The 27,026-nt window shown below is 41.6% G+C and overlaps 1 protein-coding gene across 2 annotated transcripts in view; it reads right to left on the bottom strand.

Annotated features, from left to right (window-relative positions):
- CPEB4 (cytoplasmic polyadenylation element binding protein 4) overlaps positions 1–24,802 on the bottom strand; it is a 54,475-nt gene extending 29,673 nt beyond the window's left edge. The window contains exons 1-4 of one of the 2 annotated variants that reach the window (XM_048960188.1): positions 24,319–24,802; positions 21,929–24,219; positions 12,875–12,956; positions 578–601 (exon numbers count right to left, since the gene is read on the bottom strand). In XM_048960188.1, coding sequence (XP_048816145.1) covers positions 578–601; positions 12,875–12,956; positions 21,929–23,050 — 1,228 coding nt within the window. In that variant the 5' untranslated portion in view covers positions 23,051–24,219; positions 24,319–24,802. Of the gene's footprint in view, positions 1–577; positions 602–12,874; positions 12,957–21,928; positions 24,277–24,318 lie in introns of those variants that run through there. The other variant, XM_048960189.1, reaches the window with a different exon arrangement.
- Positions 24,803–27,026: the final 2,224 nt, after the last annotated feature.

Here is a 27,026-nt window from a genome sequence, read left to right as displayed (position 1 = left end):
ATATGGTAATATATACTCAAATGATGCTTTGTTTTTCCCTAATGAGCTGATGTGTAGTTCATTTCTTTCATCTCTGAAGGCCCCAGTCCTGCAGGCATTGTTGGAGGGGAGCAATTCTCCGTACCTTCACATGTCTTTTTAGGTTCATTAGCATTACCACTGCTGTGAGATAACTCCATAGGCATGCTTGCAGCATCTGGTTCTCTAATCTAAGAGGCCAGAACAAATATTCACTACAGTCTCTGCTGCATCAAGAAAACCATCAGCACTCAAAGAACCAAAATAAGCTTCTCCAGCATTGGCATTCATAACATACACACAAACAGCAACACAGCTCTACAGTATAACATATCATACAGATGTCCACTGAAAGGACTGTGATAGCCTCAATAGCACTGTTGTGGAGTACTACCTAATTCAGTTAAAATGTTTACTTACAGCATGCAGACTAGGGAAACTTATGTGAAACTGATGCTTTACACTCAGATATTTTGGAGTTTGCCCACTAGTAACAACTTAATGTTTTTCTCCCATGAGACATTGTCAACATTAGAAAATTAAATAGGAATATTGTTACCTCGCCTTCTCCCATATGTCCTTGCTGCATGTTAAATGAGAAAGAAAACAGCCTTTCAAACATTGTTATAAGGACCAAAAGACCTTGATTTATTGCCTTTATTCTAACTCGGTGATTCTCCAGCCTTTTCATATTCCAGGTCATTTAAATTGGTGTTCATGAACTGACCTCCCCTCCCACCCACAACACGCCTTCCTTGCACCATCTCTTATTGACAAAACATGCTGCTTTCAAGCTGACAAGGTATGTGTGTAGCCAAAGAGACTTTCTGAAAGCAATGGAACTTCTTAAGTTGCACATTTCTATACCTCACTCCCCTGCTGGATGTGCACTCGTACACAAATCCATCTTTTCTCATGCAACAGGTGCCCTGCACTCAGCCCATCATGGCCCATGCTCTCTCCTCACCAACATCAAGCACTGCCATCTGAACTGCAGGACCAGCCCTAACAAACATGCTGGACCTGCAGGACCAGCCCTAAAACAAGGAACATGGAGGACAACAGTGATCATTTCTGTTTTCAAATTCATTTGCTACAAGCACTTTGTTCCCCTCTCAAAATCCTTGCTTGAAATTATTACCAGCAAATAACTAGCTGAAAAACTGAAATTCAAGGAGAAAATGTCTGGGTGGATAATCTGGCTTTCTGACCTCCCACAGTTTGTGCACAACAGTACAGAAGCCCTCACACTGACTTTGTACTTCACTGTAATAATTCAACAGCTTCCTGCTGCTTCCTACTTTTCATTTCCCAAAACAAATCAATTCTACCAGCAATAAGTACTACACTTTTGGGTGCCAGCTTCCAGTACCTGTTCAGCACGGTTACACTTTGTCATCACATTTGCACATTCTTTCTGTTTCAGCCTCATTAAAATCCATACCTGAAAGAAGGCCAACTGTTTGAAAGGCTCGGGTTCTGCTGGCAAGTACTACGAGAAACTCGGAGCACATCACTCGCTTTATTTTGCTTCCTCATTCAAAACTGAGGCTGACAATTAGTTTAAGTATTTAAATATCTGCAAACCGCAATAAAACATGAATAGTTCCCGCTTTCAAAATAAAAAAAACATATCAGTTCAATTTCCCTCACCATTATTTGGCACCTGTAAGATCATTTATGTCTCTGATGCTTGGCTGATACGTTCACAATTAACACGGAGATTAAAAAACAAAGCCTTTGTCTTCAGAGTGCAGCACATCACCTCACGTTCACACAGATCCTGGCATTAGGGAAGAACCTGGGGGCTTTACATGCCTTGCTTATGCACAGAATCCAAGACATAGCTCACATAGCCCTCAAAGTGAAAAGTTTTGGGAAACTTGGCTTTCAGAGAAAGCAGTCAGCAACCTTCCAACATTCTGACAGAGATCAGAAGCATGTGCACGTTTCAGAGCACTTTCAAAACCAGCCCTGCCTATAAAGCCATAACAATCCTGCCTGCAGTTCCTGAATCAGAACCAAACCGCACAAACTCCTTGCTTGGAACACCCACCCTTGGCAGCACTGCTCTCAGCACAGGCTCGGCTCCCACTGAGGATCTGTGTGCACAATTCAGGTCAGTTCTTCCTCGCTGCTTTGCCACCTGTGTCACTCACAACAATAAGACCTTTTCTCCTTTCCTGGCATGGAAAGCAGCAAAAAAAAAAAAAAAAAGCTCAGCCAGCAGCTATAAAGCATTTTCAGCGCCAAATACCACTGAAGAAGGTTTGAGAACCAAATACTGAGATTTTTTTTCCTCATTTAACTTGTTTTGTGCATTTGCTTCCTCTAACCCACAAAATACCAGCACTTGACATTTCAAAACGTTTCTCAAGAGCCACTTGTAAATTACCCCAGCACAGTACAGATACAAACTTTCTCCTCTCATTGAATTCAGAGCTCATCACATGCCATTAATTTTGCACAATGTAAAACAACCCTGAAACAAAAGAACACTCTCTTGGCAGGCCGGGAGGGCTGCTAGCTGCCATCTACCAGCCCTGACTCTGGCTTTCGTAATTTCATATTAAGAGAAATCTTATCCTAGCTGAACCGCAGCACAGCTGAAGTGCCTGCTGTCTCCCACTCTGCAGACTGGGAGCACTTGCAGCTGTACTTTGTGCCACTGAGTGCAGGAGACTTTCACAAACAGGTCAGCATCGGGGGTGGAATGTTTCAAGCAAAGGGATGAGCAAGCAAGAGGCATCTCCTGTGGAGAACGTCACCCCAACCGACTCAGGGCCGTGCTGCAACTAGAACTATGCCAGCATCCAAACACAGCATGCATACTTAGTACTGATGTAAACATAATGCTCCAGAATGAACAGACTGACTGACTGCTCAGAGTTGAATGATGGTTGTATCCTCATTCTCACTTCCTTGCTATAGTCCAGGTTGATGTAACACCTGTACAGTTCTGTACTTAATTCCTCTTTGGTCCACAAGCTGCTCAAGGCAGTGACTGTGTTCTTTACATCAGCACAGACACCAACCTAACAACACACCAGTCTCTTGTTCTCGTCTTAGGCACTGATAATGATGTATGCAACACTTATGATTCTCTTTTCTTTTTAATTATGGAAAAATAATTGAAGTAGAATCTAACTTCATTTCAAGAGCTTAGATTTCTATGCCAAAGCAGACTACTAGCATAGCAACATCTTACAGTTTGGTCAGAGACAACTTTATACATCAAACATGGGGGGGGGGGTCAGCAAGGAGAGAAGCTGAGAAACACTGCAGTGAGAAGTTACTATTAAAACACACAGATGGGGTTTGTGTGAGAGCTTCCACCACCATCATTATTCCTTCCCTGCAGGTGCTCTCAGGTAATCTGCCAGGCTAACACAGTGCCACGCTGACTGAACCTCTAAAGATGATCTTTCACACATTTCAAAAACCACTTAACTCCTCCTGAAAGCTGACAAACCAAATCCAGCCTGACTCCTCACAAAAATATGGAAGCTTCAAAGCTAACTTTGAAGTTTTCTTTGCTATCAAACAGAATAATGCAGAGCCATCTTTTCCAAAACAGACCTGCTTAAAATCCTAAACATAGCCACAATTTTGTCTAGAAGGTACTCACATTTTTTTATTTTTATTTTTATTTTTTTATAATTCCCACTATGCTAAAGCTGGTTTATAGTAAATCAGTCTGAGTGGAACCCATAAATATCACTGATACTTGAATATTTCTTCCCTCCAGGAATCCCCATACGGTCAGAGATTTAAAAAAAAATCAAAAGCAGAGAAGCAAATCACGAAGCACACTTCCCTGCTGCAGAATGGATGTTTGAATTATGTGTGTGCTTTGGAGAAACAGCCACCCCACTGCTGGTGGCACTGAGCTTTGCCTTATGTTAATGTATGACTTCTAAGGAATACACAAGTTATAAAAAATATCCAATCTTTTCCCTCTGCACATCTCTCAGTTTATGAGATGGAACAACTAACAGGATTTATTTTCCAGACGTGTGACATTGTTACACTTCAAAAATAAAAAGATGAAGGCAGAGTTTGCAGCTGGGAGAAGAAAAAGTGTTAAACAACTTTGCCAATAAAGAACCAAACAAGTTCTCAGATACAAAATGCACACAAAGGATGGACTTTCTGATAGGAGGAAAGAAAAAAAGGATGCCACATGCTAAAAATCAGTAGGCAGACTTTATTTACTAAGTGACAGAATCAGATATTATTAACCCATAACAACTTACTACTGATTTTATTGAAACACAAAAGAAAAGGTGCAAAAAACTTCACAAACCTCCCCTTTGTAGTTCTGGTTCACATGCACTGTTCCTGGATCCTTCACACAGAGCATACCCTCAAGAGAGGCAGGTATCTGCCCATGCCATCAGCCTGACACTTCTGCAGAAGGCAGGCTGAGCTCTGCCCATGCTTTAATGAATAACTTGAAACGATTCCTGCATGTGACTCAAAGCTCAATTTACATTGGCATATACCAACAGGCTGCAAGATTTAAAACCAGAGTTCCTTAAGTACAATAATAGGTTCAAAGCAACTTATTTTTGTCTGTGGAAGGAATGATCACAAGGCAGCATGGAATGCAACGTGACAGCTTTGTTCCTTTTTTAAGCACCCTCATGCTTCAGTCCCAAGCAATACGGGAAGGGTAACACACACGTACTCATGTCTCTGCAACAAAACATTTCCCCATTTTTCATATTTACAGTAACTGTAAAAAAGACACTAATTTTTCCAGTAATTTATTTGAAAAATAAAGACAGAACTGTACTACAGCCCCACTCCAATTAGCAAGAGAAACAGAAACTGCATTTTCAAGGAATCAGCACTTCATCTCCTCTGCCTAGATACAGCATAGCAACACTACTACAACAACTTTAAATCACACACGAACAACCAAGACATTATTTAGAATGCCTTCATGAAGTTGTCTCCACCTCCCTAACTCTTTGTGCACTAGTGAAGTATTTGCAAGTAACATTACTACAAAACATGGGAAAATTATTTATTGTAAATAGTGTTATATGTGTTACCTATCACAAGTGTCCCCACGCTCCTCTCTTCTCATATCCATGCACTCTGACTGCCAAGCTAGGACTCCTGTTATCAGGATTTCTCACAAAGTAAAACTTAAAGAATATGTCTCTGTGTACCACTGCATACCTACAGCTATCAGAGATATGCAAAGGACTGCTCTGCTCATCTAAAAACTGTCTGATTTACTGAAAACAAAACCCAAAACACCCGGCATCACAGCTAACCCATCTGCATTGCAGTGAATGACAAATTAAGCCAAGTGAGGATCAATCTACTTCAAGATGTATTTTCAGACTCCTCTAATCAAACCTTCTTCTTCTTATGTCTCATGCTTAAGCACTAAAGAAAACAGACAAAGAATTCACAGCTTTATACTCCCTATAAGAAGTCTATAAAAATTGCTGAAATCATTTGAAAGAATTTATTATTATTTTTTTTTTAAAGGTAAAGCACCTGGTAGTAGACATAGGACATAGGATAAATATCCAGCCTAAAAGAGTTGAATAATTTGTTCTGATTTTTAAATAAAAATGAAAAAAAAAATTTTTAAGAGTTGTTAACATCTGTTCAAAAAGCAGAATCCAGGCACAGAAGTTAAGCGTGGACCTTGCTGAATCATTACTTGTCCCCAGTAAATTAAACAGCATTCAAAACTTAGTTTTTCTCTCTAATCCTTCAAATAAAAAGCATTTCTGAATGATTAAGAAAAGCAACCAGACATCTCAAATGTGAGAAACACCGCAGTTGCTTGCACGTACACTCTTTAATTTGTGCCTCCTAGGCCATCACACTTCACTATCACAGCCAGTAAGTCAGCTGAAGTCTCCTGTGCTGCAGAGCCTTGAAATGACAAGCATTCAAGAATCAGCTCCCTTATTTTCACAGCCAGGCTTTCAAGACAAACCAATCCAAATTGGATTTGTTGCAGGTATGCAGAACTCCAGCTGGAAAACCACTAGTAGAAATTTGATAGTGGTCCAGTAGAATTGATACATTAGGGGTTGACATGAAGGAAGGATATTATAGAAAGGTTTGTTGCTTTGCAAATAAAAATTGGTCCCAGGAAACTGCAAGTCTTTAGCAGGTAATCCAGTTAAACTCCTGTGTTCTGAGCACCTGCTATGATGGCACAGATACTTTCAGAACAGCCTGTCCCAAAAGACTGGCTTAGCAGTGTCACTTGACTGCCTTCACCAGAAGAGTTCTGGTAACAAACCACTGCAAGGTAATGCAGTGCTGTTACACAAACTCTCGTCCCATTTATACCTAAGTTTGATCTGCTTTCTTTTTTCCAAACTCATCCTTCTTTTCATTAAATCTCCCATTTCTTCTTGTTGCTCAGGTTTAAGAAAAGCACATCAGCCCTTTCATTCTGCCCCTTTTGTGCAATTCTATCCTGATAAACATGGTAGCGAGTATGCAAAATGTGGATAATAAAGGATTCAAAGAACAAACAATACAACATCAAGGAAAAAAGGTGAACAAAGTGAGAAAAAAAAGACGAAGGAGAGTGATTTCCATCAGCCTGGGAGGAGAGGCAGGGAGAGCTCTGTCTTTTAAAGCCATGAACAGAGAGTACTCACGGAACACAGCTCCAAATTAAAGGCTTCTTTGAAGATGATCTAGAATGACCAGAGATTATCAAAGCAAGGATTCAGAAAAGAAAAGAAAAAAACATTTGGTGGACAGTTGAAACAAAGCAAAAGAATCAAAACACTAAAAAAAAAAAAAAAAAAGGGTTAATTTAAAAAAAAAAGTAAAATAGAAACCAAGAAAACTTTAGAAAAGATCTTAACCAGATTAGCAAAGCTATGGGTCTGGTATTCAGCACAACTTCGTTGGCTTTAACACCTGTGAAGACCAAGTCACTGGTTTCAACTCTGAATACTGTAGCAGTATTGTTGTTGCTTTGTAGTATTTTAAGCATCAGGAACTGCCTGCACTTGCACAATGTGCCTCATTAGAAAATGTCTTCTGTAAGGAGTACGAAATGCATTTTATTTAATTTTCTATGCAGACTCTGGAGATGGGACCACACGGCCAGAAGCCTCTGAGAAATGTTTCAAGACCGAAGAAAATAAAAACACAGACCTCATACCCTAATGAAGTTAACAGGAATCTTCACTTGATTTCAAAGCTGGACCAAGATCAGAAAACCCTGGGATATTTGTACTGCTCTGTGATGGCAGGGGAAGGAATTTCCTGGCCTCAAAGGGTGGTTACATTAATACCCTCTGCTCTTTGCTCGATGGCAGCACACATCGAGGTGTTATTCCTGCTTAGCTGAGTAACTTTGCCCAAAATCTTACAGAAGTATAAACGTGTCATTCTTTGACATCTGCATCATCAAATCCTGTACTTCTACAGAAATGCAAAGGTTATCAGAGGCGAATTCATTTTCAAGTATTCCCCAAAGTCTTTGAGCAGTGCCATCACCAACAGGCTACTTTAAACACTTAAAATTAAGGGTGTCAATAAATCCAGAGGAATTAATTTAATGTAAACAGTAATTCAGCTTTTCCAACAGCTATTTCCTATAACTGGAAATGTTTCTGAATATTTCCTAATAATTTTGGATGATTGCTAAAAATGTTCATAATATAATACCTGAAATATTGCATCCCTGCCCTGGTATTTTTGTAGTGTTTGTGGTACAGTGAAGATTTATAGCAAACAATAAAGAAAGCAGCAACATCAGTTGAACTCTTATATATCTTATATATCCTTATAGGTCCCTTCCAACTGAGCTCAGTAGCTAATGGCAGAGCTGGGAATTCCCACTGTCAGGGGGCTTTCACTGTTCCTAGGTGAGAGCTTTGGTGCACTCTGAACAGCTCAGCAGTGTTTCAACCAACATGTGAGAGGAGCTGATGGAAAAGCACAGCAACAGACTAAAAAGTTAAAATATTGAATACTGCCCCAAAATTATGAACATCAGATATATACATAATGCATGCCCTTACGTACTTATAGCACTTCCGTTCTAAGCCAGCTGAGAAGTGTGGCTAGAACAGCAACAGGAGCTGCTGATGGCAAACAACCACACTGACTGTTTCCCCACCACAGCTCTGTCAGCACAGGGTGTGGGTTATTGCTATTAGATCCAGTTCAGCACTACCTTGAGACATCACAATTGGTTTTAACCTCAATTAATATGCACCTCAGTCTGAAAATGCTGCCAGCTTTTCCTGGTTACAGCGTAGGAGGTGAAATTCAGGAAGATCCCACACAAAAAAAAAAAACAATATCCAAGTCCTAAAGACCATTACAGCAAGGCCTGCTGGTGCCAGAAGCAGCAGGGAGGAAGTTTTTGCACAATTTACAGTAAGTTGGGCACATCAATGTTGCAAGTGAATGATCCTTCAATAAAGACAGCAGGCACACAAGTGCTGGTGCTGCTCTGCAGCCTGAAGGGAGACCACAACATCTGCCCTGGACAGGACACTCACAGAGCCCATGAGGACACCTGCAGCATTGGGCTGCAGATTCACACTCTGCCAGAGCCTCTGACTTTCAGGGCTCAATAAAGAGAATGGTTTGGATTGGAAGGGACCTTAACATCATGCAGTTCCAGACTGCTGATTGTGTAACTGCACACAGCAACAAGAGGGAAGAAAGTTTCATCTCAGCCACCAAATTAAAGCTTTACTCATTGCTATGAAAACTTAAAGATGTTTAAAAAACCAATCTATTATTTTAGATTCTAAACCTCAGTTAAAGCTCAGTTTGTCTATGCAAACATAAAGGCCCACTTGTCTACAAAGAATCACAGCCTCTCTTATTGAGCCCTTAGCAAAAAATTGGGCCATATTCTCACTAATTTTCTGGTTCATACAGGAAAGGAAATGGCCCATTTTCTCAATATGAACATGTTGCATAATCCATACAGCTAGAAAAGAAACATCTAGTTCATCTTCTCCAGCACTCAAAAAATGCTGTCAAAACAATTTTCCTCCTGATCAAAGAACATTTTTTTTAAGATTCACTGTGGAATCCCCACCTGCTTTCTTTACAGCTGAAATAATTTTTCAGATCAGTATTAAGGTGCTGATGACTTCTTTGAATATACAATTGGGTTTATATCAGCTCAGTCAGAAAAACCCCAAATGGTGTCAGTTCTCATCATTCTGACACCTCTAAAATGCAGAGCTGCTGGCTGGCTCGCTCTGCTGCTGTCTGCATGCAGACTGACCTTGCCCTGTCTCTGAAACACTTCTTTTTGTGCATACCTATGTTTGTTTTTTTACCGTGCAGCATTCATACAGACAATGAACTATTCACACCCAAATTTTGGAGAGCTTCGCAGTGCCATAAGCAGATGTGCTGGTCTGCTTTAATTTCAGCCTGCGCAATTTGCAGGCAAAAACCCTTCCACCCCTAAGCTGAACCATAGGGTATTACAGAAATAAAGCAGTCTGCTGCCCTAAAGTATTTAAAGACATTTCAGTGTCACTTAACAAGGAAATATTTAGTCAACCTACTACTATTACAGTAATGCTCAAATTGCCATCTGGAAGAGCCAGATTCAAAAAATGAGGCTCCGGATCCCAGGCTCAGCACACGAAGGCCGAATGCACAGCGGAGGAGATGCAATTAGTCTCCGGGGAAAGGCTTCTGCAGATTGTCACTGGCTGTGCAGAATGCAGCACACTCACTTGTGTGGATAAAAATAACATATTGAAATGGCAGCTGCTCCGCAAAGGAAGAGGATTCAACAGGAGCAAAAAATATACATCAGAATGAGGAAAAGAAACAGTAAAAGGCCTATCAGAAGTGCTAAGTGGGAAGGTTGAATATAGTAATCAGTGCTAGTTAAGATTCACCTTTGAACTTCACACAGCAGACACTACTTTGTATAGTGAGACAACGCAATAACATGACTATAAGTCTCCTAAACAAACTGAAAGCATCACCTCAGTCAAGAAGCAGGCACTGTGAATGGACTTGGTTAAATTTTGAAGAATTCCTGTTTATTCATTTTGCAGGATCCAAAACCTGATGCTTTGAACACAGCTTTTAAAGATAGAAAGGATTTCTTTAAAATCCCAAAAGCCAGCGGGTTCCAAACTGATTGGTATCTCCTGTCTTGTCTATACTCTTGTTGTGAAGGTATATTTTAACATTTTCTCTCTCTGGAACTCCACTACAATATATATAAGAGGCCGGCGTTAGTGCTATGTACTAAACTCACATTAAGTCAGCATTACAGCCTCTCAAGGACTTGGAAGATAGCAGAGAGACCTATTAGATCATCTAAATTATTTCCATGCCATTCTGAGATTGCTCTCTGCAGCATGTGTTATTAGTGTCTTGTCCAGGCTATTTTTAAAGTCTCTAACCCAGCAGCTTTTCCCTTTTGAGAGTATCCAACCTCAGTTTAAAAGCATGCACCAATTAGCTCATTTAAAATAAAAAATGAAAATCTTCCTGTGGAACTGATAATCTAACTGCAGGTACTTGAAATGGAGTGCGAGATTTTGAACTGACAACCCTAATTCACAACATTTTAGGAATTGCAGGTCCGAAGCTCTTAAATTCCTTTCAATCAGTTTAAATAAAGGCAAGAAAAATAAAACAGAACCTGTGTTAAGACAATCTCACCAACAGATGGGAAAAAAAAACAAACATGTGAACCCCTCTTCAGAGCTGAAATGCACTTTGCACTGGCAAGGTGCAATTTTCTTCCAGTTCTAACACTTGATTTAGTTAAAGGTATTTCTTCTCCTTAGAAATCCCACCCTGCTTACAGATGATCACTACAGCATTACCACACCATGGGAGATTCTAGTTTGAATAAAGATCCATTTCTAAGTGTATTACTGCAGTTTCATTTCTGTATCAGGTCTGCTGCAGCAGATAAGCAGCCGCCAAGTTCTGCATTCTGCACGTTTGAGTACAAGCAAGCTTAACACTTGTGCTGTGGAAATCATTGAAAAAAATGAAGAGACTTCACAACAACCAAGTATTTCACATGGGAATACTTGAACTTTTCTTCTTCATTCTGAGGCTTTTTTTTTCTTATGCTTTACACCTATTAATTATGAAACATAAAAATGCATAAAGAACTCAAGAAGAAACATCCAGAACACAGTCAGACTGATACCACTCTGTTCTGATCAGCACGATGCAATGCCTACAAAACTCAACACAAAACACAGATGACTCTGCAAAGGAGATTAACAATTTCAAGCAGGAATAAACGTGTATCAGAACTATGTGTGTTCTTCACTGACACGCTTATTCCATCATTCTTAAGCATGAAAAGCGCTCAAAAAACACCCAAAGATTACAGTTGCAAATAATCCTTTCAAAACATTCAAGCACACTACTCTACAGAACAACCAGTTCTGTAGAGTAGAACTTATCTAGAACTTATCTAGTTGCTGAATATAAATACATACCAATCTGACTTTATTAATTCAATTTTTAACAGAAATTCTATTTTCCTACAGCTATGTCACTTTGTGTTGCTGTGTTGCCAGATCTGAGCAGCTAAAACTTGGGTTCGGCCTGCCTATGAAGATAAGGTCTCAGAGCAAATCCCAGGTGCTGCTGTCAAGAAAGAGCACCCTAATCTTGGTTCAGTACACAGTGCTGGGGCACATGATGATGCCATTTAACAGACTGCATACTAAACAAACAAAAGCTGTTACTGTCTGTAATTAATGAAAGCCTGCTCCTAACACATAAGGTGGGGATTTATTTTTATTTTCTGTGAATCTATTTGTTATTAGTTTATATGCACATCAAGCTCCCCTTGTCATTTCAATAGGAAAGTGTATTTCTTGGTGTTTCTCATCATCAGACTATGGAGAATGCAAGAAACAAGCTAGTGCCAATTACTCAGTGCTTGGTCGTCTGAGAAAGAATCACCACTAAAACAAGTCATATTTCATTAACACCGCAAGCCTTGATATCCAGAGAAACTTACTTTTAGAAACCACAAGTCTAGCTTTGTTTCTTAGTGGTCTCATGACTGGTTACAAAACTGAATTCTTGGATAATGAGCATAAATAAAAGATTGCCTACTTTCACTTACATGATTAACCCTCAAACTGACACAGATTACTCATTGTACAGAATAAGAAACTACATTTCCGAATCCATCCCATAAACAGTTTCTAAACAGGTTTCAATCAAGTGTGTAGACAATGTTTTGAGTACTTTGTCAGTTGTCATTTCAAAGAAAGATTATGTTTGCCAAAAACAGAAACATAAAAATAGTTAAACTGCAAGTTGGTTCAACCTGCCCCCCTTCCTTTTTCCCAATGTAAAAAAATTCTGCAATTAAGGTGACAAAAATAAAGAGAAAAATAGAAAGGTAAAGAGCTTTTTAAAATAAAATAAAAAATCAGAAATACTCTGTTCTCCCAGTGACACACCTAAAAGTCATTCTTCCTCAGGACTGAAAGAGCTATGACTTCAAGCAGGAAAACACTATAGAGCTGATAGCTATGTTTCACCAGTCTGCTTAAGATTTGTAAGCTGATCATTTCTACAGGCTGCACACATTGTATCTATTAAAAACAACACTGTCAACATACACAAAAGATTGGTTTATGTTTGTGTTTCGCATTGCTTTATGCTAAGACAAAACACACTCCAGCATCCACATGCTGCAGAAGCTTCATCAAGGGACAGCCGAAACAGCAGGCCTACCTGAGCTGACCTACATGCACCAGGGTGCACAACAGAACTTTACTTTTTCCTAACCAAAACTGCAGCTTTTTATCCTAAGCAAGCACATCTTCCCAATTATTTACTGCGGGAAACAGATTCCTTCTAAATTTACCTTTCAGTGAATCATTTTCGGCTCTCATTATGTCAATCAACGAATTCTCCAGTGAATGCATGTCAAAAGTCCTTGTGCGATCCTGCAAGCAAATACAAAGACAGATTAGGCAACATAGTGTTAAAAAAAAAAAGCCACCTGTAACATAAAATCTTGTTTTATTCTACAGCACGTGCTTATACACCACTAAAGTCAGTCTAATACAGACAACAATGTATTAGAATACAAATACAGAGAATATGAGTCTGATATATAATAAACAATCGTTTGTTTAAGAATTCCAATATTTAGTTTGTGTTCCTTGCTATACAGATAAACTATGTTAAAAACAATTTGAGTTCACAGTCAGGAAGTAAAGATCAGCTCCCAGGAGACAGAATGGCAAAGAGAAGTCATAAAACAGGTATTGCAGCCTGAGCTAAAAAAATTTGAATTCATGGAGTGACACAGAATTCCTCTCACCTAAATTACTACCCTGATAAACAGCCTAATTCTGCATAATCAGTGCTGATTCTGCACAATTATAAAGCATTTCACAGAGGTAGCAGCGCTGCTGCAGTCTGGCTTACTAGCTGACAAGTTTAGCTCTATTTTTACAGTCACAAGTTCAATATTCCAAGCACTACTAAAATTGAAGGATTCAGAAAGCATGAGGCAAGGTGTCTGTTGCACCTTACCATTTCACTGTATCAACCCAACTGAAGTATGCTTCACAAACCAAAGCCACCATTTAACACAGATATGCCTCAGACTTCCCCAGCTAAGACAACAAATTCCACGTCTTGCAAATCTGGTGCTACACTAACAGAAGACAACACAAAATATCCTGGCACTGCATTATTTTCATTTTCAAATTCAGGTTAGCCAAACTTTGAAATTTTTACAGTATGATAAAAGGTCACTAATAGAAGCAAAAAATCTCCTCCCCAAATCATTTACCACTCCATTACCCATTTTACATACAAATCAACCTCACATTTAGCTTTTCTGAGTCTAGTAACTCTAACATCAGTTCTAGAGGTTTTATTTCATCCATGTTTTAAGGGATTCACCTCTGAACACAGATCAAGCATGGAAGGTATCCATTCAAATAAGAAGGTAATTCAATGCACATTGGGTCTGATCTGCTTTTCTACAATTAATGCAGTGAAAATATATTTTTTCTCCCTAATTCCAGCTGCTGAAAAGCTGAAATTTCTTCAGTGCAAATTGATCACACCGAAATGAGTGAATTCAAAAGGACACTGCACCTGTGGTGCAGAACAGAATGCCACAACATCCCCTACTTCCAGTAACGAAGTGCTGAAGCAGTTACCGACAGCGCTGCGAGAGCCATTTTTCTATCAGACAACAATCAGTCATCTTGGACTTGAAACACTTAATACTACGTTAAGAGCAGGAATCCATTAGCTCTTAGAGTCCTGATCCATTTCCAAGGAAGTTACATTCCGACTGCTAAAAAAAATTCTGTTTTCCAACTAGATTTTCTTCATTTCCTCAGAACAGTCGATTACCGACGCAGAACCGGTGAAGTATTTCCACTCCACTGCACTGCATTTCAAATAGCATTAGAGAGACCAGAGTTAGGAACCGTGTGTTGTATTAGTCTAGCCCCAAATCAATTTTGCTATGTAAAGCATAGCACTGCCCTCTCTCTCCACAGTATTTACTTCCTTGCTCATTGATGTACCTTAGAGGAAGCATTACAGGCGTTTGGATTCTTTAGTTTCACACTTCCAGCTGGTTTCTTCCTTTGGTAGTAATGTTTAGTTCTTTGGTTTAGTTCATACTTTACTAGTTCCTACCTATTTCAAACTTCAGTTGCACTAAAATAAGTTATGAAGATTGAGTAAAAGTTCCTGGGTCTGCATCCTGAATCCACTGGGATCCAACTGCTCAGGGATGGGTACTGGAAGACAGTCTCTACATTTCCAGCCGTGTTCCTAAAGTGACACAAACAGCCTAAGCTACAGATAGAAGCACTTTCTGAAAACTGTATTATTCAGATGGTTCTCATTTTTTCCATTCCAGCTTTTGCACTGCATTGTGTCTCCGTGTATGGGATGAACCTCTGCTCCAAGCCAATAACAGTTCTACAACTCAAGAGAGCAGAACCCCAGTAGTTTCAGGTCCATTAAATTTGTGGCACTTAACATTTCAGTTGGCTGAGATGAAGGGAAAAACAAAGTTGAGCAACTTCTCATGTGCTGCACTAAGAAAGCCTCTTGTCTCTAACCTGTTAGGTTGGATTGAGCTACAGTAACAGAGGGACCCTCTGCAATGCGTCAACACTGCTCAATGCTGAGAACAGAGAGTTTGAGCAATGAGAACCACTACAAGTGCTACATGGTGTTGGCTGTACTCCTGAAGGGAGACTTCTTTGAATATCGTAGCATGAACTCTGCCACTCCATGATTCTATCAGGAATAGATATTACATCTGGATTATATGCACAATTTGCATACATAGTTTATCTAATATATCAGGAAATTCAAACTGAAGACAGGTTAGTGGTAGTGGCCTTACTGCCAAATAAATGTGCGACTATGCACTTAATTCTGAAACATCAAAAAGTTGTCACAACTGAGACATTGATCATAGGCTGGAAATGAAGCATGGGAAAGAGCAATTCTAACTACAAGCTGCAAAGCACTTAAGTCACACTGTACTCAGTAGGGAAAAGTGAAGTTTTCTTAAGAAGCTTCACGTAACAAGAATTAATAACAACACAGTGGTGCTTTTAATGGGTCGATTCACAAAGTCACAGTGCTTTCCATGGAGCTGGACTGCTTACTGTATTCTTATTTACTTATTTATATACAGGTAACGACTACCCTGGAATCAAGCAGAGAATATACATTTCACTGGTAAAGGAAGTTAACTACAACCCGGTATTAGTTACATAGATTGATCAAAAGAACTTGGCTTTATACAGCTTTGGTTTAGTGCATCTAAAATTCTGTTTTCTCAGAGGACTCCAAGGGCATGGTGTTTACCCCTGGGAAATCTGAAAAGAAGTAAAGTGACCAGACTGAACACAAGACCATGAAAAAAAAAACAAACCACACAACCTGAAGTCTTAATATATGACTGTACTTTAAATGTCATCCAACATTTGTAAAGATATTTGTTAAACATCATTTTGAGAAAATAGCATTGTTTTCACAAAATACAGATGAGCTGACAGCTAGCAGGTCAGGCTGGGAGCCACTGGGACTATCAGCATTCAACAGCAGCAAACAACAGTTTTGAACTAAATCCTGGCCAACTATATCTACAGAAAAATAAAAAGGATCCTATTTCTCCTACTGTCTAGAAAGCATTCATAAGTAGTAGAGTGCTCACACTAAGTCTCATTGCTAAAGCACAGGCAGTTGAACTCAGCACTTCCAAGTCACAACTTCCCCGTGTGTCATCCTTTGTCTCTGTGACTACAGTGGTTTCTCCATTATTTCACTCCTATTCCATTTTTATTTTTCCAAGTCCAAAGACATTTCATTCAAAAAAATAAAAATAAAAAATGACAGTGGTACCAAGCATGTACAAATGGATAGGATACGCTCCGACACAAAAGAAATTAAATGTGAATGTTTGATGCACAAAAAGATCACCCTTGGCACTCACAAATCCCATACCTAATCTCCCTTACAGATCAAAAAATGTAAGTCTAACTTTATTAGTAAAGCGCAGACCCATTACAATTAATCTGCACCACAGTGCTCTGATCTCCTGAGCAATTCAGACTGAAGATGAGAGCTTCCGTTCAGCACTCCTCAGGATGAGCCTGCCAAAGCTAAGACCCCTAAGTATCCAACAGGTAAAGCACGGCAAGTTATGAGCTCCTGCTGATAGCCAAGGCTGTACCTGATTTTATAAATTACAATTTCTCTGAAGACTGAGCAATCAATAACAGTGCAAAACCTGGCACTGAGTTAAGCAGTTTACTGAAGGTGACTTAGCAGGATTCATGAAGTAGGCTCAGCTATAAAGCTGAGGCTTCATTTTATTTAAAGCTTTGTGAAACCAGAATACTCGCAGAAATTAGAAAATTCACAACTACATTTGCAACCCTCATTATAGCACAGGAAGCTTAAAACTTTCTGAAACCTCGTACCTATTTCCCACAATTAAAAAGCCTGATGTCTGAGGCAAAGTAAGATGCGTGGGGAGAGGTAAATTACAGGTACTCATACAGGTTCCACATTTCTCTATTAATTGCAAAGCAAATTTGGACTTGATTATACTCTTGGATAGGCTTCTCCTCTTTCCCAGCACCCTGCAAATGCTGTATTCCAGCTCCCTATCCAGAAGGCAGCGAATTACAGGCTTTGAATAAACAGGTTTTTCCTGAAAGGATGTTGCTGTGTGCTGCCCTGCTCATCCTTTATAGCTTCACCAGGGAACCATAGGAAAATGCTGAAGAAGTGACGCCAAAGAGGAGTGTTTTGAGGAGGGAGCACTTGTGGTTTTGTCAAAGCTGATTTAACCATTAAAAATCATAGACCCTCATAAAAACTTCCAGTAATGTCTGACTCTATGTTAGCCATATATTAAGTCTTTTAATGTGCCTTCTATAAAATATAATCCACAGTATCTTGTGTTCTCAGCCTTTGTGCTGGGCTGCTAAGTACGCAATTCATTTTCAAAGCAAAGCGCTTAATAAGAGCACTCCTTTTAATCTTTGGAAAATACAAACATAATTCAAATAGCTTCTATCAAAAGCTCCTTTAAAAAGAAACCCTGAGGTCAAAAACGCACAGGAGGGCCAAAGCCGAGGTATTAACGTCAGTAGTAAGTTTATAAAACAAGAACAGCGTTAACTTCCACAGTACTTAACTTGTGCCTGTCGTACCACATTAGAGCGCTTCTAATTCCACAAACCAATAGCTGTGGGGAACAGCACACAAAACACTAATTACTACACAGCTGATGGTCTCGTTGAAAAATGGGGGAACTGACATTTAAAAATTCAACTTTGAATATTTACCCTAATTTAAAACGATAGATTGAAATCTCTCAGAATCGTTGCCGCCGCTACAAGGGAGAATAAAATCTGACAAAGCTCTGCAAAAGCTGCAGCCTCATTTCATGCAACCAGCCATCGTGATTTATGGAAAGGCCCCTCAACTACAAAGAGCAAATATGAAAGAGGCATGGTAAAGAAATTTACTTGCAAAGTTCCTTCAAGAAGAAAGATTGGCAAATGTATTCAAGAGGGTTTTGGTTTTTTTATTCCAAATTCCTGGGCATTTGTTTTAACGCACTTCTTAAATCAACCCATTTCTATGGGCAAACAAACCATGACGTATAGCTCAGAATTAAAACACAGTCTGTAATCACGTATGTGTTTTCTCAAACATTCCATATCAGCCTGAAGGAAGAGAAAGTCCCTCTGGCACAGCCCCTCGATGGATTTGGAAGGGGTTATGTACCTGGAAACCAGCCACTTTAGAAGAAAGGAAAAAACAGTTTTGAACAAGTGGATATGATGAAGTACTCTCCAGCATGAAATTCTTTGAAATGAGCAGTTATTGTCAAGCTCGATTCTGGGAAGAAACACAAATTATTCTAAATTATTTGGTATGGAAAGTTGAACGCTGCTGCTTAACTTGCCTTCAAAGACCAATTTAAAAAACATCCCCACACACTGGAAGATGAGATCTGGAAACCTGGAAGCGCCTATCAAAGCAAGATTTATGCATTGCGTAACAGGCAGGATGTTCCACTCTCATGAGGAAGTGCAAGCACACAGCAAAAGGAAAGCCAAAACAATCCTGAGGGCGATGCTGCAGCAAAATGCAATTACTGAACATTTAGTTTGTGAGAGCTGTGAGGAGGGAAATAGAAGGAATAATTTTAAAAATCAGGACTTTGTTAAGATGCAACAGTCACAGTTGAAGACATTTTCATGTATTAATTCCCAGGGAAAACTGCTGTGCACAAAAACACACAACTATTTTTTATTATTCAGGAACCGTTTTTTCATTTGGACACCATTTCCTTTTCAAATGAACACACAAAGAACAATGGCTTTTCTCTTTTCAAAAGATCTTTGAAGGGGGAAGGCTGCCCAGCGGTTAGAGCACAGTATCAAAACTTCATTTCATTAACACATTTGGTGGTAGTCTTCTCTGACCTTGCTTCATGTTCCATCCCTGCAACACGAGGTTCCTAGAGATGTGCCTCTTCTGAAGTGTGACGAGGCAGAATTCCAAATAAAGAATACAGACAACAAACAACACGGTGGTTTGTAGTAACTCTCAAATACCAAGCAAGCTACCACCAAACTGTAAGATTATCAAGCAGATCAACATGGGATTTTCCTTCCATCTGCGCTGTTTGGGATGCCTATTTCAACACAGAAGTCAGACGTTTTTCAAGTGAGCAGCAGTTCACATGGGTGGCATTTGGGGACATTATGCCATGGCGTCCTCTCCAAATTGGAAATTAGCACTTATGCTTGGCTACCCTAAGATTTGCATCTAAACATAGACCTCTGTGCTTCCCCAAGCTTCAGAGTAAAGACAACCTTTGCAAAAAATAAGAGATCCCCAAGTATCTGCAACTGCTGGTTTACAGCTTGCTTTCTAAAGAAACTCACTCTCACTAGGCTGCAGCAACACTTGTTAATGATTTAAGCAGCAAAACATAAATATTGAATGAAAGGGTTAGTTGTATCAAATTACCCCATTATGTCGTTGCAGCAAAGACAGCTTTCAATTATTTCCTAAATAGGAATCCAAGAAGATTCCAGTAACAAAATAGCTTTGACCAGTACATGATTGCATCACTGAGGATAGTTCACATTAATGTATATATGCATGAACACAAATAGACAATAAGCAAAACTCCTTATTTCTGCTTTGAGTCAGGCACACAATGAGAATAATCCAGAAAAAAAAAGGTCAAATCTTACATCATTTGTTTCCAGTGATTCAAAAATTCAAAACAGCACAAAGTGACCAAAGGAGCTGAAGATTTTGCACACAAAAAAAAGTTATAAGTGGTGAGGTGCTGGAACACACTGCCCAGAAACGTTGTGGATTCCCCATCCCTAGAGGTGTTCAAGGCCAGATTGGATGGGGCCCTGGGCAGCCTGCTCTAGCATTAAATGGGGAGGTTGGTGGCCCTGCCTGTGGCAGGGGGGTTGGAGATTCGTGATCCTTGAGGTTCCTTCCAACCCTGCCATTGTGTGATTCTGTGAAGATGGCTTCAGAATTAATCAGCATCTTTCTAGGCCTGCAGTGATGAAGTCCTGCTCTGCTGCCCAGTCCTTTTCTTCACAGAAGCGATTGTAACAGACTGGAAAGCACTTCACTCCAACACTTTTTCTTCTCCTGGCATGAAGAAGCATCAGACTTGGTCTTGACATGTACAGCTTCATTTCAGCGTTCATGTAAACAGATACCAACAGGCCACACAAAAATTATTTCTTTACTGTGATCGAAATAAGCATGTCGGGTGTTTTATGTTGGAACGCAACCCAAAAGTCAAGGTTGACTTTGTCACTTTGCTGCAATTTCCTTGATGTCAAAACAAGCACGCTTCTATTGGTGCACATACATTTGGGCCTTACACGCAGCAGCAAGGACACGCTTGATCTCATTCTGTCACTCTGTGCATCAGCTACGTGTCAGGGTAAAGAATGAATTACACTGTGAGCCAAGTCGCGCTGCAGTGAGGCTGAAAAAAGACCGACTCCAGCTGTGTCCCTTTTTCTAATGCCTTCAGTGTATAAATTCAGTTTGCTGGACACAGGTTCATTATATGAATTACAAATTCTGATATTAACATCAAGTGCTACCGTGCATTCTAAATTTACATAGACTGTACCTGATACTGAACCAGCCAGCCCTGCAGCAGAAAGAAAGATCTCTAATGGAAAGTTATTGCCAGCAGCTGCTTGGTTGTCTGAAGGCTGCATAGGCTGGCCCTGTAAACCAAACAGAAACTGAACAGTTCACTAAGGAGAACTGAATGCTGCTATGTCTGAATCCACAGTGTCATTATTACACATATTTATCTCTCTCAGGTGGTATAGAACATGAGACATATTGCTTCTTATCTAAAATCTTTCAAATTATTTTAAAGTAGGTCACCCTGCTTCTTACACCATGGCTAACAACAGTGCAATCATTCCAGAATTCTCACTTTTGCCCTCATTTGAAGGCCTTTAAAAGCAACCCATTTCATATTAAAGAAATCATAGTCTTCAGAAACCACTTAAAAAGACTTCACAAAAGGTGGACACACACACATACAAAAAAATAAACAAACTTTGATGAGTGGTCAGATGAAGAGCTTTAGATTTTACTGCAGGCTAGACTCAACATTATACACCTCATCTCAAACCCATAAAAAGTCTGCCTAGGAGGGGCTGAAGTGTCACACAACCTGTCTGCTGTCAAGATGAGACCATCTGAAAACATAGGAGACCACCACCTGACCTCATCCAGATCTATTTTGGGTAATGAGTTTTAATGGCCTGTGACTAAAATTCGCTGCCATTGCTGAGGAAAGCAAAATGTGCTGATCATCATCACGTTAAAAGATTATTTCCCCAAAAACACCACAAAAATTACACTGAACTACAAGCCCATGAGATTCCCTAAAGCAAAATACAATCACTTAATACTTTTCTCAGATGTACTATGTTTTCAAATATTTCAGAAGGCCCCAGATCTCTCACACCTCATTAGGCAGCACTGTTTTCCTTACTCCTCTTAGTGGATATACGTGCTGCTTACAAGTAGATTTGTTCAGCAGTTACTTGTTAATGTAAGTAGTAAGCTGATGGAAACTGGCTAATTGGAGATGTTTGCTGGGAAATAGATATTTATACGATCACCACTACTGAAAAAACAAACACCATGATTCACAGCTCAGTGTAATTCACACTGTGGCATTTCAAGTGAGCTCTATGGCTTTTTTTAGCTGCAAACACAGAAGTAACACAATCAGAGTGTATTATTCAAACCCCCATTCCACACTCTCTGCAGCATTTTAATGCAGTCATATGTTATTTTCCTTATGGGTATAATAGAACATACTCACCTGAAAAGGAAAAATATTGTCAGCTCTATTCAAGCTGTCTTCCATCCACGATTTTGGAGCAAAGGCTGAGCTGGGTCGAGCATATTTCTGCAACTGGATATGATTACTGGCAAAATTCTTCTTTAAGGGCGAGATGGAGTTCAGGGGCGTTATCCCTCCGTTCAGTCCCCGGCGGTGGTCTCGACCTTGGGACCCACCCCACCCACCATATCCACCGCCCCCAGGGCTCCATGAAGATGGTGTAGGCGATGGACTTTGGTAGCTGCTCCATGGAGAAGGTGGCTTGTTTAGATTATTAGCCAAATGAGGCAACTGATTAAAAGCAGCATTTCTATGCGTGAATGGTGGTGGGTGAGGACTTGCAGGAGACCTCCTCTGTTGTTGATGCTGATTGTGATGATGCTGAAAATGGGGGTGATGAGGGTGGTGTTGAGAGAGGGGTCCAATTTGAGGGGAAAAGCTACCACCAAAGCCAGGGCTGACGTGATGTGGAAAATTCTGAAACAGCAGAGCACCATTGTTAGCTGAGGCAGCAGGGACCCCTCCCTGGTGAAAAAAACTTGCATCTTCATTGATTATCGTAGAAGAAGAAGGAGCTATCGCCGCAGACCAGTTACTAAAACCAGTCAGAGAAGATGCGGTGGATGTCAAGGGCTGTGTCGAAGAACCGAGCCCCGAAGCCTCTTGATAATCAAATCCTGTTAACACCGGCGATTCTATTCTTATTTTCTCCTTTCCATTGCCGTTCTCCGAAGAATTATCGCCCTGATTTTCTTCAGTTTTAGCTTTCTCGGGCTCAGAGAGCATGCCTGCTTCCTGACTTTGACTGGGGGAAAGTTGCTGTTTTTCTAGGGACTCTTGCTTTTCCTGTTGCTGAGCTTTAGATTTTTCTGACCCCAGAATCTCATCCTGAATATTATGGGCAGCTGGAGCAGGAAAGAGCCAAGCTGACCCAGCACTACTGCCATTGGCAGCTGTGTTATTATTTATAAAAGCAGCAGGGCTGGGGGTTGCATTTTGATGATGGTGTGGAGGCTGCAGATGTGGATGAAATCTGACTGGAAAAGCTGACTTATTTCCAGTGTTGTTTTGCACTAACACTCCAAACCCGTAATCCCCCATTTATTATACTTAGGGTTTGAATCTTCCCTGTTAGAACAAGTTGATGTTTAGTGTTTACCTCCTCCTCTTCTAAGGAGAGATTAGCAAGTAGCCTGTTTTTAGCAAGATATTCCAGTTTCTCCCTCCACGCAAATTTATCTCAGATTTGAATCATAGATTTCTTTTTTCTTTTTTTCTTTTTTTTGCAAAAGATAGATCTCTTCAACTATTTAAATGCGTAAATTGGTGTCCGCTTCCTCCCTTCAGCCAGGAGAAAGGGAAAAATAAATCTTTGGTTCACAAAATAAGAGGTTTCCTTTCTTTCCTAAAGGAAATGCACAGCAATGACAGAAAAAGCTTCTGGGGAATAAGGATAAAGAGATTCTAACTATCCTGTTTTCTTCCTCCTCAGCAGCCTTGACTTGCCCATAAATGAGTTAAGAGCAAAAAAAATATACAATGACGTCTGGTCCCCCGACCCCTTGGCAGCAAAAAAATAGATTTAAATCTGGAATAATTTAATACATCTCTATAATCTAATATATATTTGTGTCCTGCTCAAAAAGAGTCTTTGCTGTGGATAAGAGAAAAAAATTTACCTCAGGATTTCAGCACTCAGAGGGGTGAGGAGGAGGGGTGAGTTGCAGAGGAGGCTTTTTACTGTGCTGCTGGGTTTAACCTATTCTGTGTAGAAATAATATACACTGCGTATGTGTGTGTGCGTGTGTGTCGTTTAAAGGGGTAAGATCTTATCTCAGGAAATTAGTATTCTGTGTGTGCTGGGTGGGGAGTGAGTTGAGCAGAAGGGTGGATTATCGATGCTGCTCCTTTTGGGTTGGGTTTCTGAGATCGCCAGACTCACTTCTTATTTGCGATCCGATATCTCCGTGTCCTTCAGACGAGCCCTGGGTGCCCGGAAAGGATTTTCATCTCAGAAATCAGCATTCAGCGTTCGGGAAAAGGGAAGGGAGGGGACAAGCGAGCTGCGCAGGAGGAAAGGGAAGAAGGTTTTCTCGCTCTCTGTGCTGCCGGAGGGTGATCGCGGTGCCGGGCTCGCTCCTTCCACCCAGATCCGTGGGCTCCCTCCGGGCCGGCTCTTCTCGCGGCCGGCAGCAGCGGGCGGTGCTGCGCTCCCAGGCCCGGCTGCGGTGCCCCGCGGTATCCCCCCCACCCCGCGAGAGTCCGTCTGTCTGTCGGGAAAGGCGGGAGGGGTTGTTTTCTGTTTCTGTTTTTTTTTTTTTTTTTCCTTTTTCTTTCTTTTTTTTTTCTTTTTTTTTTTTTTTTTTTACCTCAGGAGAGGAGCAGCCTCCGGCAGGGAGGGGAAGGTGCAGGCGGCGGGGGGCCGGGCTCCTCTCTCCCCCATGGAAGGCGTTTAACCGGTTCTCCCAAATCGCCCGGAGATGACGGGACGGAGGCCCGGCAGACTAACCGGGGCGCGGGGTCCGGCGGCGGTTCCTCGGCGCAGTCCTTCCCGTGCTGCGCGTCCTCTCGGCTCCAGGCGGGCTGCCTTCCCCGTCATGTACAGCGGCCGGGCGGGAGGTCGGGGACGCTGCCTCCGGGCGGCGACGGAGGGGGAGGCTCCGCGGGAGACAGCGCCGGGAGAGGGGGCAGGGCTGCGTGCCACCGGGAGAAGCTGCGGTAGCCGGCAAGCCCGGCCGCGTCGAGTCCTCCGCGCGGAGCCTCCGCCGCCTCGTTTCGCCTCTATTTTTTTTTTCTTTTTTTTTTCCTGTTTTCCCCTTTCTCCTTCCCTTCCCCTCCCTCCCCCCCCCAGCGGCCGCAGCTTCCTGCCTCGGTGCCGCAGCCGGTGCCTCCTTCCTCCCCGCCCGGCCACTGCCGAGCCCCGTCTCCTCAGCACCGAGCCGCCGCACGAAATGACAACCAGCTGGAGGAGGCAGCGCGGCACTTCCGGTTCGGCGCCGGGCGCGCCCCCGCCCCACCCCCGGGCCCGGCTCCCCGGGCACAAGCCACGCCCCCCTCCGCCCGCCGCCATTTTTGGTAAGGGCAGGCACCCTCTCCGCCGCTTCCCGGCTGTGGCGGCCATCTTTGTTTTGGGCACGTCGCCTGCAGCTTGGTGGCCGTCATAGGTGAGGGCAAAAGGTCAGGCGGATGCCGCAGGGGCGACCATCTTGGAGCGGGGCGGCCATCTTTGTGCAGGGCAGGGTGTCCTCCCTGAGGCAGGGCCCTGACGGGCCGGGCACCCTGTTCTGAAATCCACTGACGGCATTTCGTCCTGTAATATCACGTCTAATATCTAAGAATTCAATAATATCTGAAACGCTGCTCGTTTTTAGCACCCAAGGGCTGAGGATCTCAAGTGAACCTTTCTGTCTCTACTCTGCCCTGTCCCAGGCCTTGGCCTCCCATCATTGTGCTGGAGGAAGGGGCAGCCAGCAATGCAGTGTAACAGCGCTGAGAGAGATGTTGGTGTAGAGCAGATATTACAGTACCTGGCTTATGGTGGCTGTTAGAGTTCTTGAAATGTGGAAATAGGTTACAAAGAAAAGAAGTTGTGCGAAACATGTTCTTTTTAGAGAGAAAAAAAAAAGAAAAAAAAAAAAAAAAAGTCCTTTTCAGGCCATTCTGTGATTCTGTAGATATTAGGAGGAAGTTTTTCACACAGAGGGTGGTGATGCACTGGAACATGTTGCCCAAGGAGGCTGTGGATGCCCCATCCCTGGAGGCATTCAAGGCCAGGCTGGATGTGGCTCTGGGCAGCCTGGGCTGGCAGTTGGCGACCCTGCACACAGCAGGGGGCTTGAAACTGGATGATCATTGTGGTTCTTTTCAACCCAGATCATTCTGTGATTCTATCATCATTCTAAAAATTTTTTTTGAAACTTCAACTCATATATTTTAAAGGATTTCCCAAATAAATGGTGGTTTGAAAGAGACAACAGATTAGCAATATATACAGATAGAAGCTAATAAAAGTACAATAAATTGGAGTTCATAGAATACCCCAAATTGGAAGGGACCTATGTCCCTTGGGTCTTGGATCACTGTTGGATCACTGAGTCCAACTCCTGGCTCTCCACAGCACCACCCAAAAATTAGACCATACATCTGAGAGCGTTGTCCAGATGCTTCTTGACCTCTGGTAAGCTCAGTACCATGACCACTGCCCTGAGGATCTTGTTCCAGTGCCTGACCACCCTCTCACGAAGAACGTTTTCCTGATATCCAGTATGAATCTATCCTGTCACAGCTTCATGCCATCCCCTTGGGTTCTATCACTGATCACCAGAGAGAGGAGATTATCACCTGCCCTTCTGCTTCCCTGTGAGGACGCCATAGGCTGCCATGAGGTCTCCCCTCAGTTTCCTCTTCTCCAGGCTGAACAAACTAAGGGACCTTTGCCATTACGTTTTCCCCTCTAGATCCTTCACCATGTTTGTAGTCCTTCTTTGTCACTCTCCAGTAGTTATCCTTGAACAACTGTATATCAAATTTAGATAGCTTTTAAATACTTACTGTTCTCACTGAAGGGAGACGCCTTTCAGCTAGACTACAACACTGCATCAGAACAAAGCAAGAAGACCTGTCAAGGAAAGGCAGACAAGGAGAAGGAAGGTATGGGGCTGGAAGTAAAGCCACATGCCCCTTTGTCACAGTCCTCATCTGTGGGCTGAGTCATAGATCACAAAGTCATCTAAGTTGGAAAACACCTTCAACACCATCCAGTTCAACCATCAACCCGACCTATTGAGTCTCATCATAAAATCATGTTCCTTAGTGCCATGTCCAACATATTTCTTAAATACCTGCAGGGATGGGGACTCTACCACTTCCTTGATCAGCTCACCTCAATGCTAGAAAAATGTTACAGCAGGCTGTGCAGCCTGGGATATCAATGCAGCATGAATATTATGTATCATAGAATCACAGAATCCTTACAGTTGGAAGGGACCTTTAATATATCTGTGGTATTTATTAAATACTCAGTGATCATTAATTCAACTACCTCAGCAAATGTGATAATGGGCTTGGTTGTCCCTGC

Source organism: Lagopus muta, chromosome 14 (genome assembly GCF_023343835.1).
Source record: "Lagopus muta isolate bLagMut1 chromosome 14, bLagMut1 primary, whole genome shotgun sequence".
Classification (NCBI taxonomy): Eukaryota; Metazoa; Chordata; class Aves; order Galliformes; family Phasianidae; genus Lagopus; species Lagopus muta.
The sequence above is the reverse complement of the archived record's forward strand: the minus strand, read 5'-3'. Positions and strand labels throughout refer to the sequence as shown.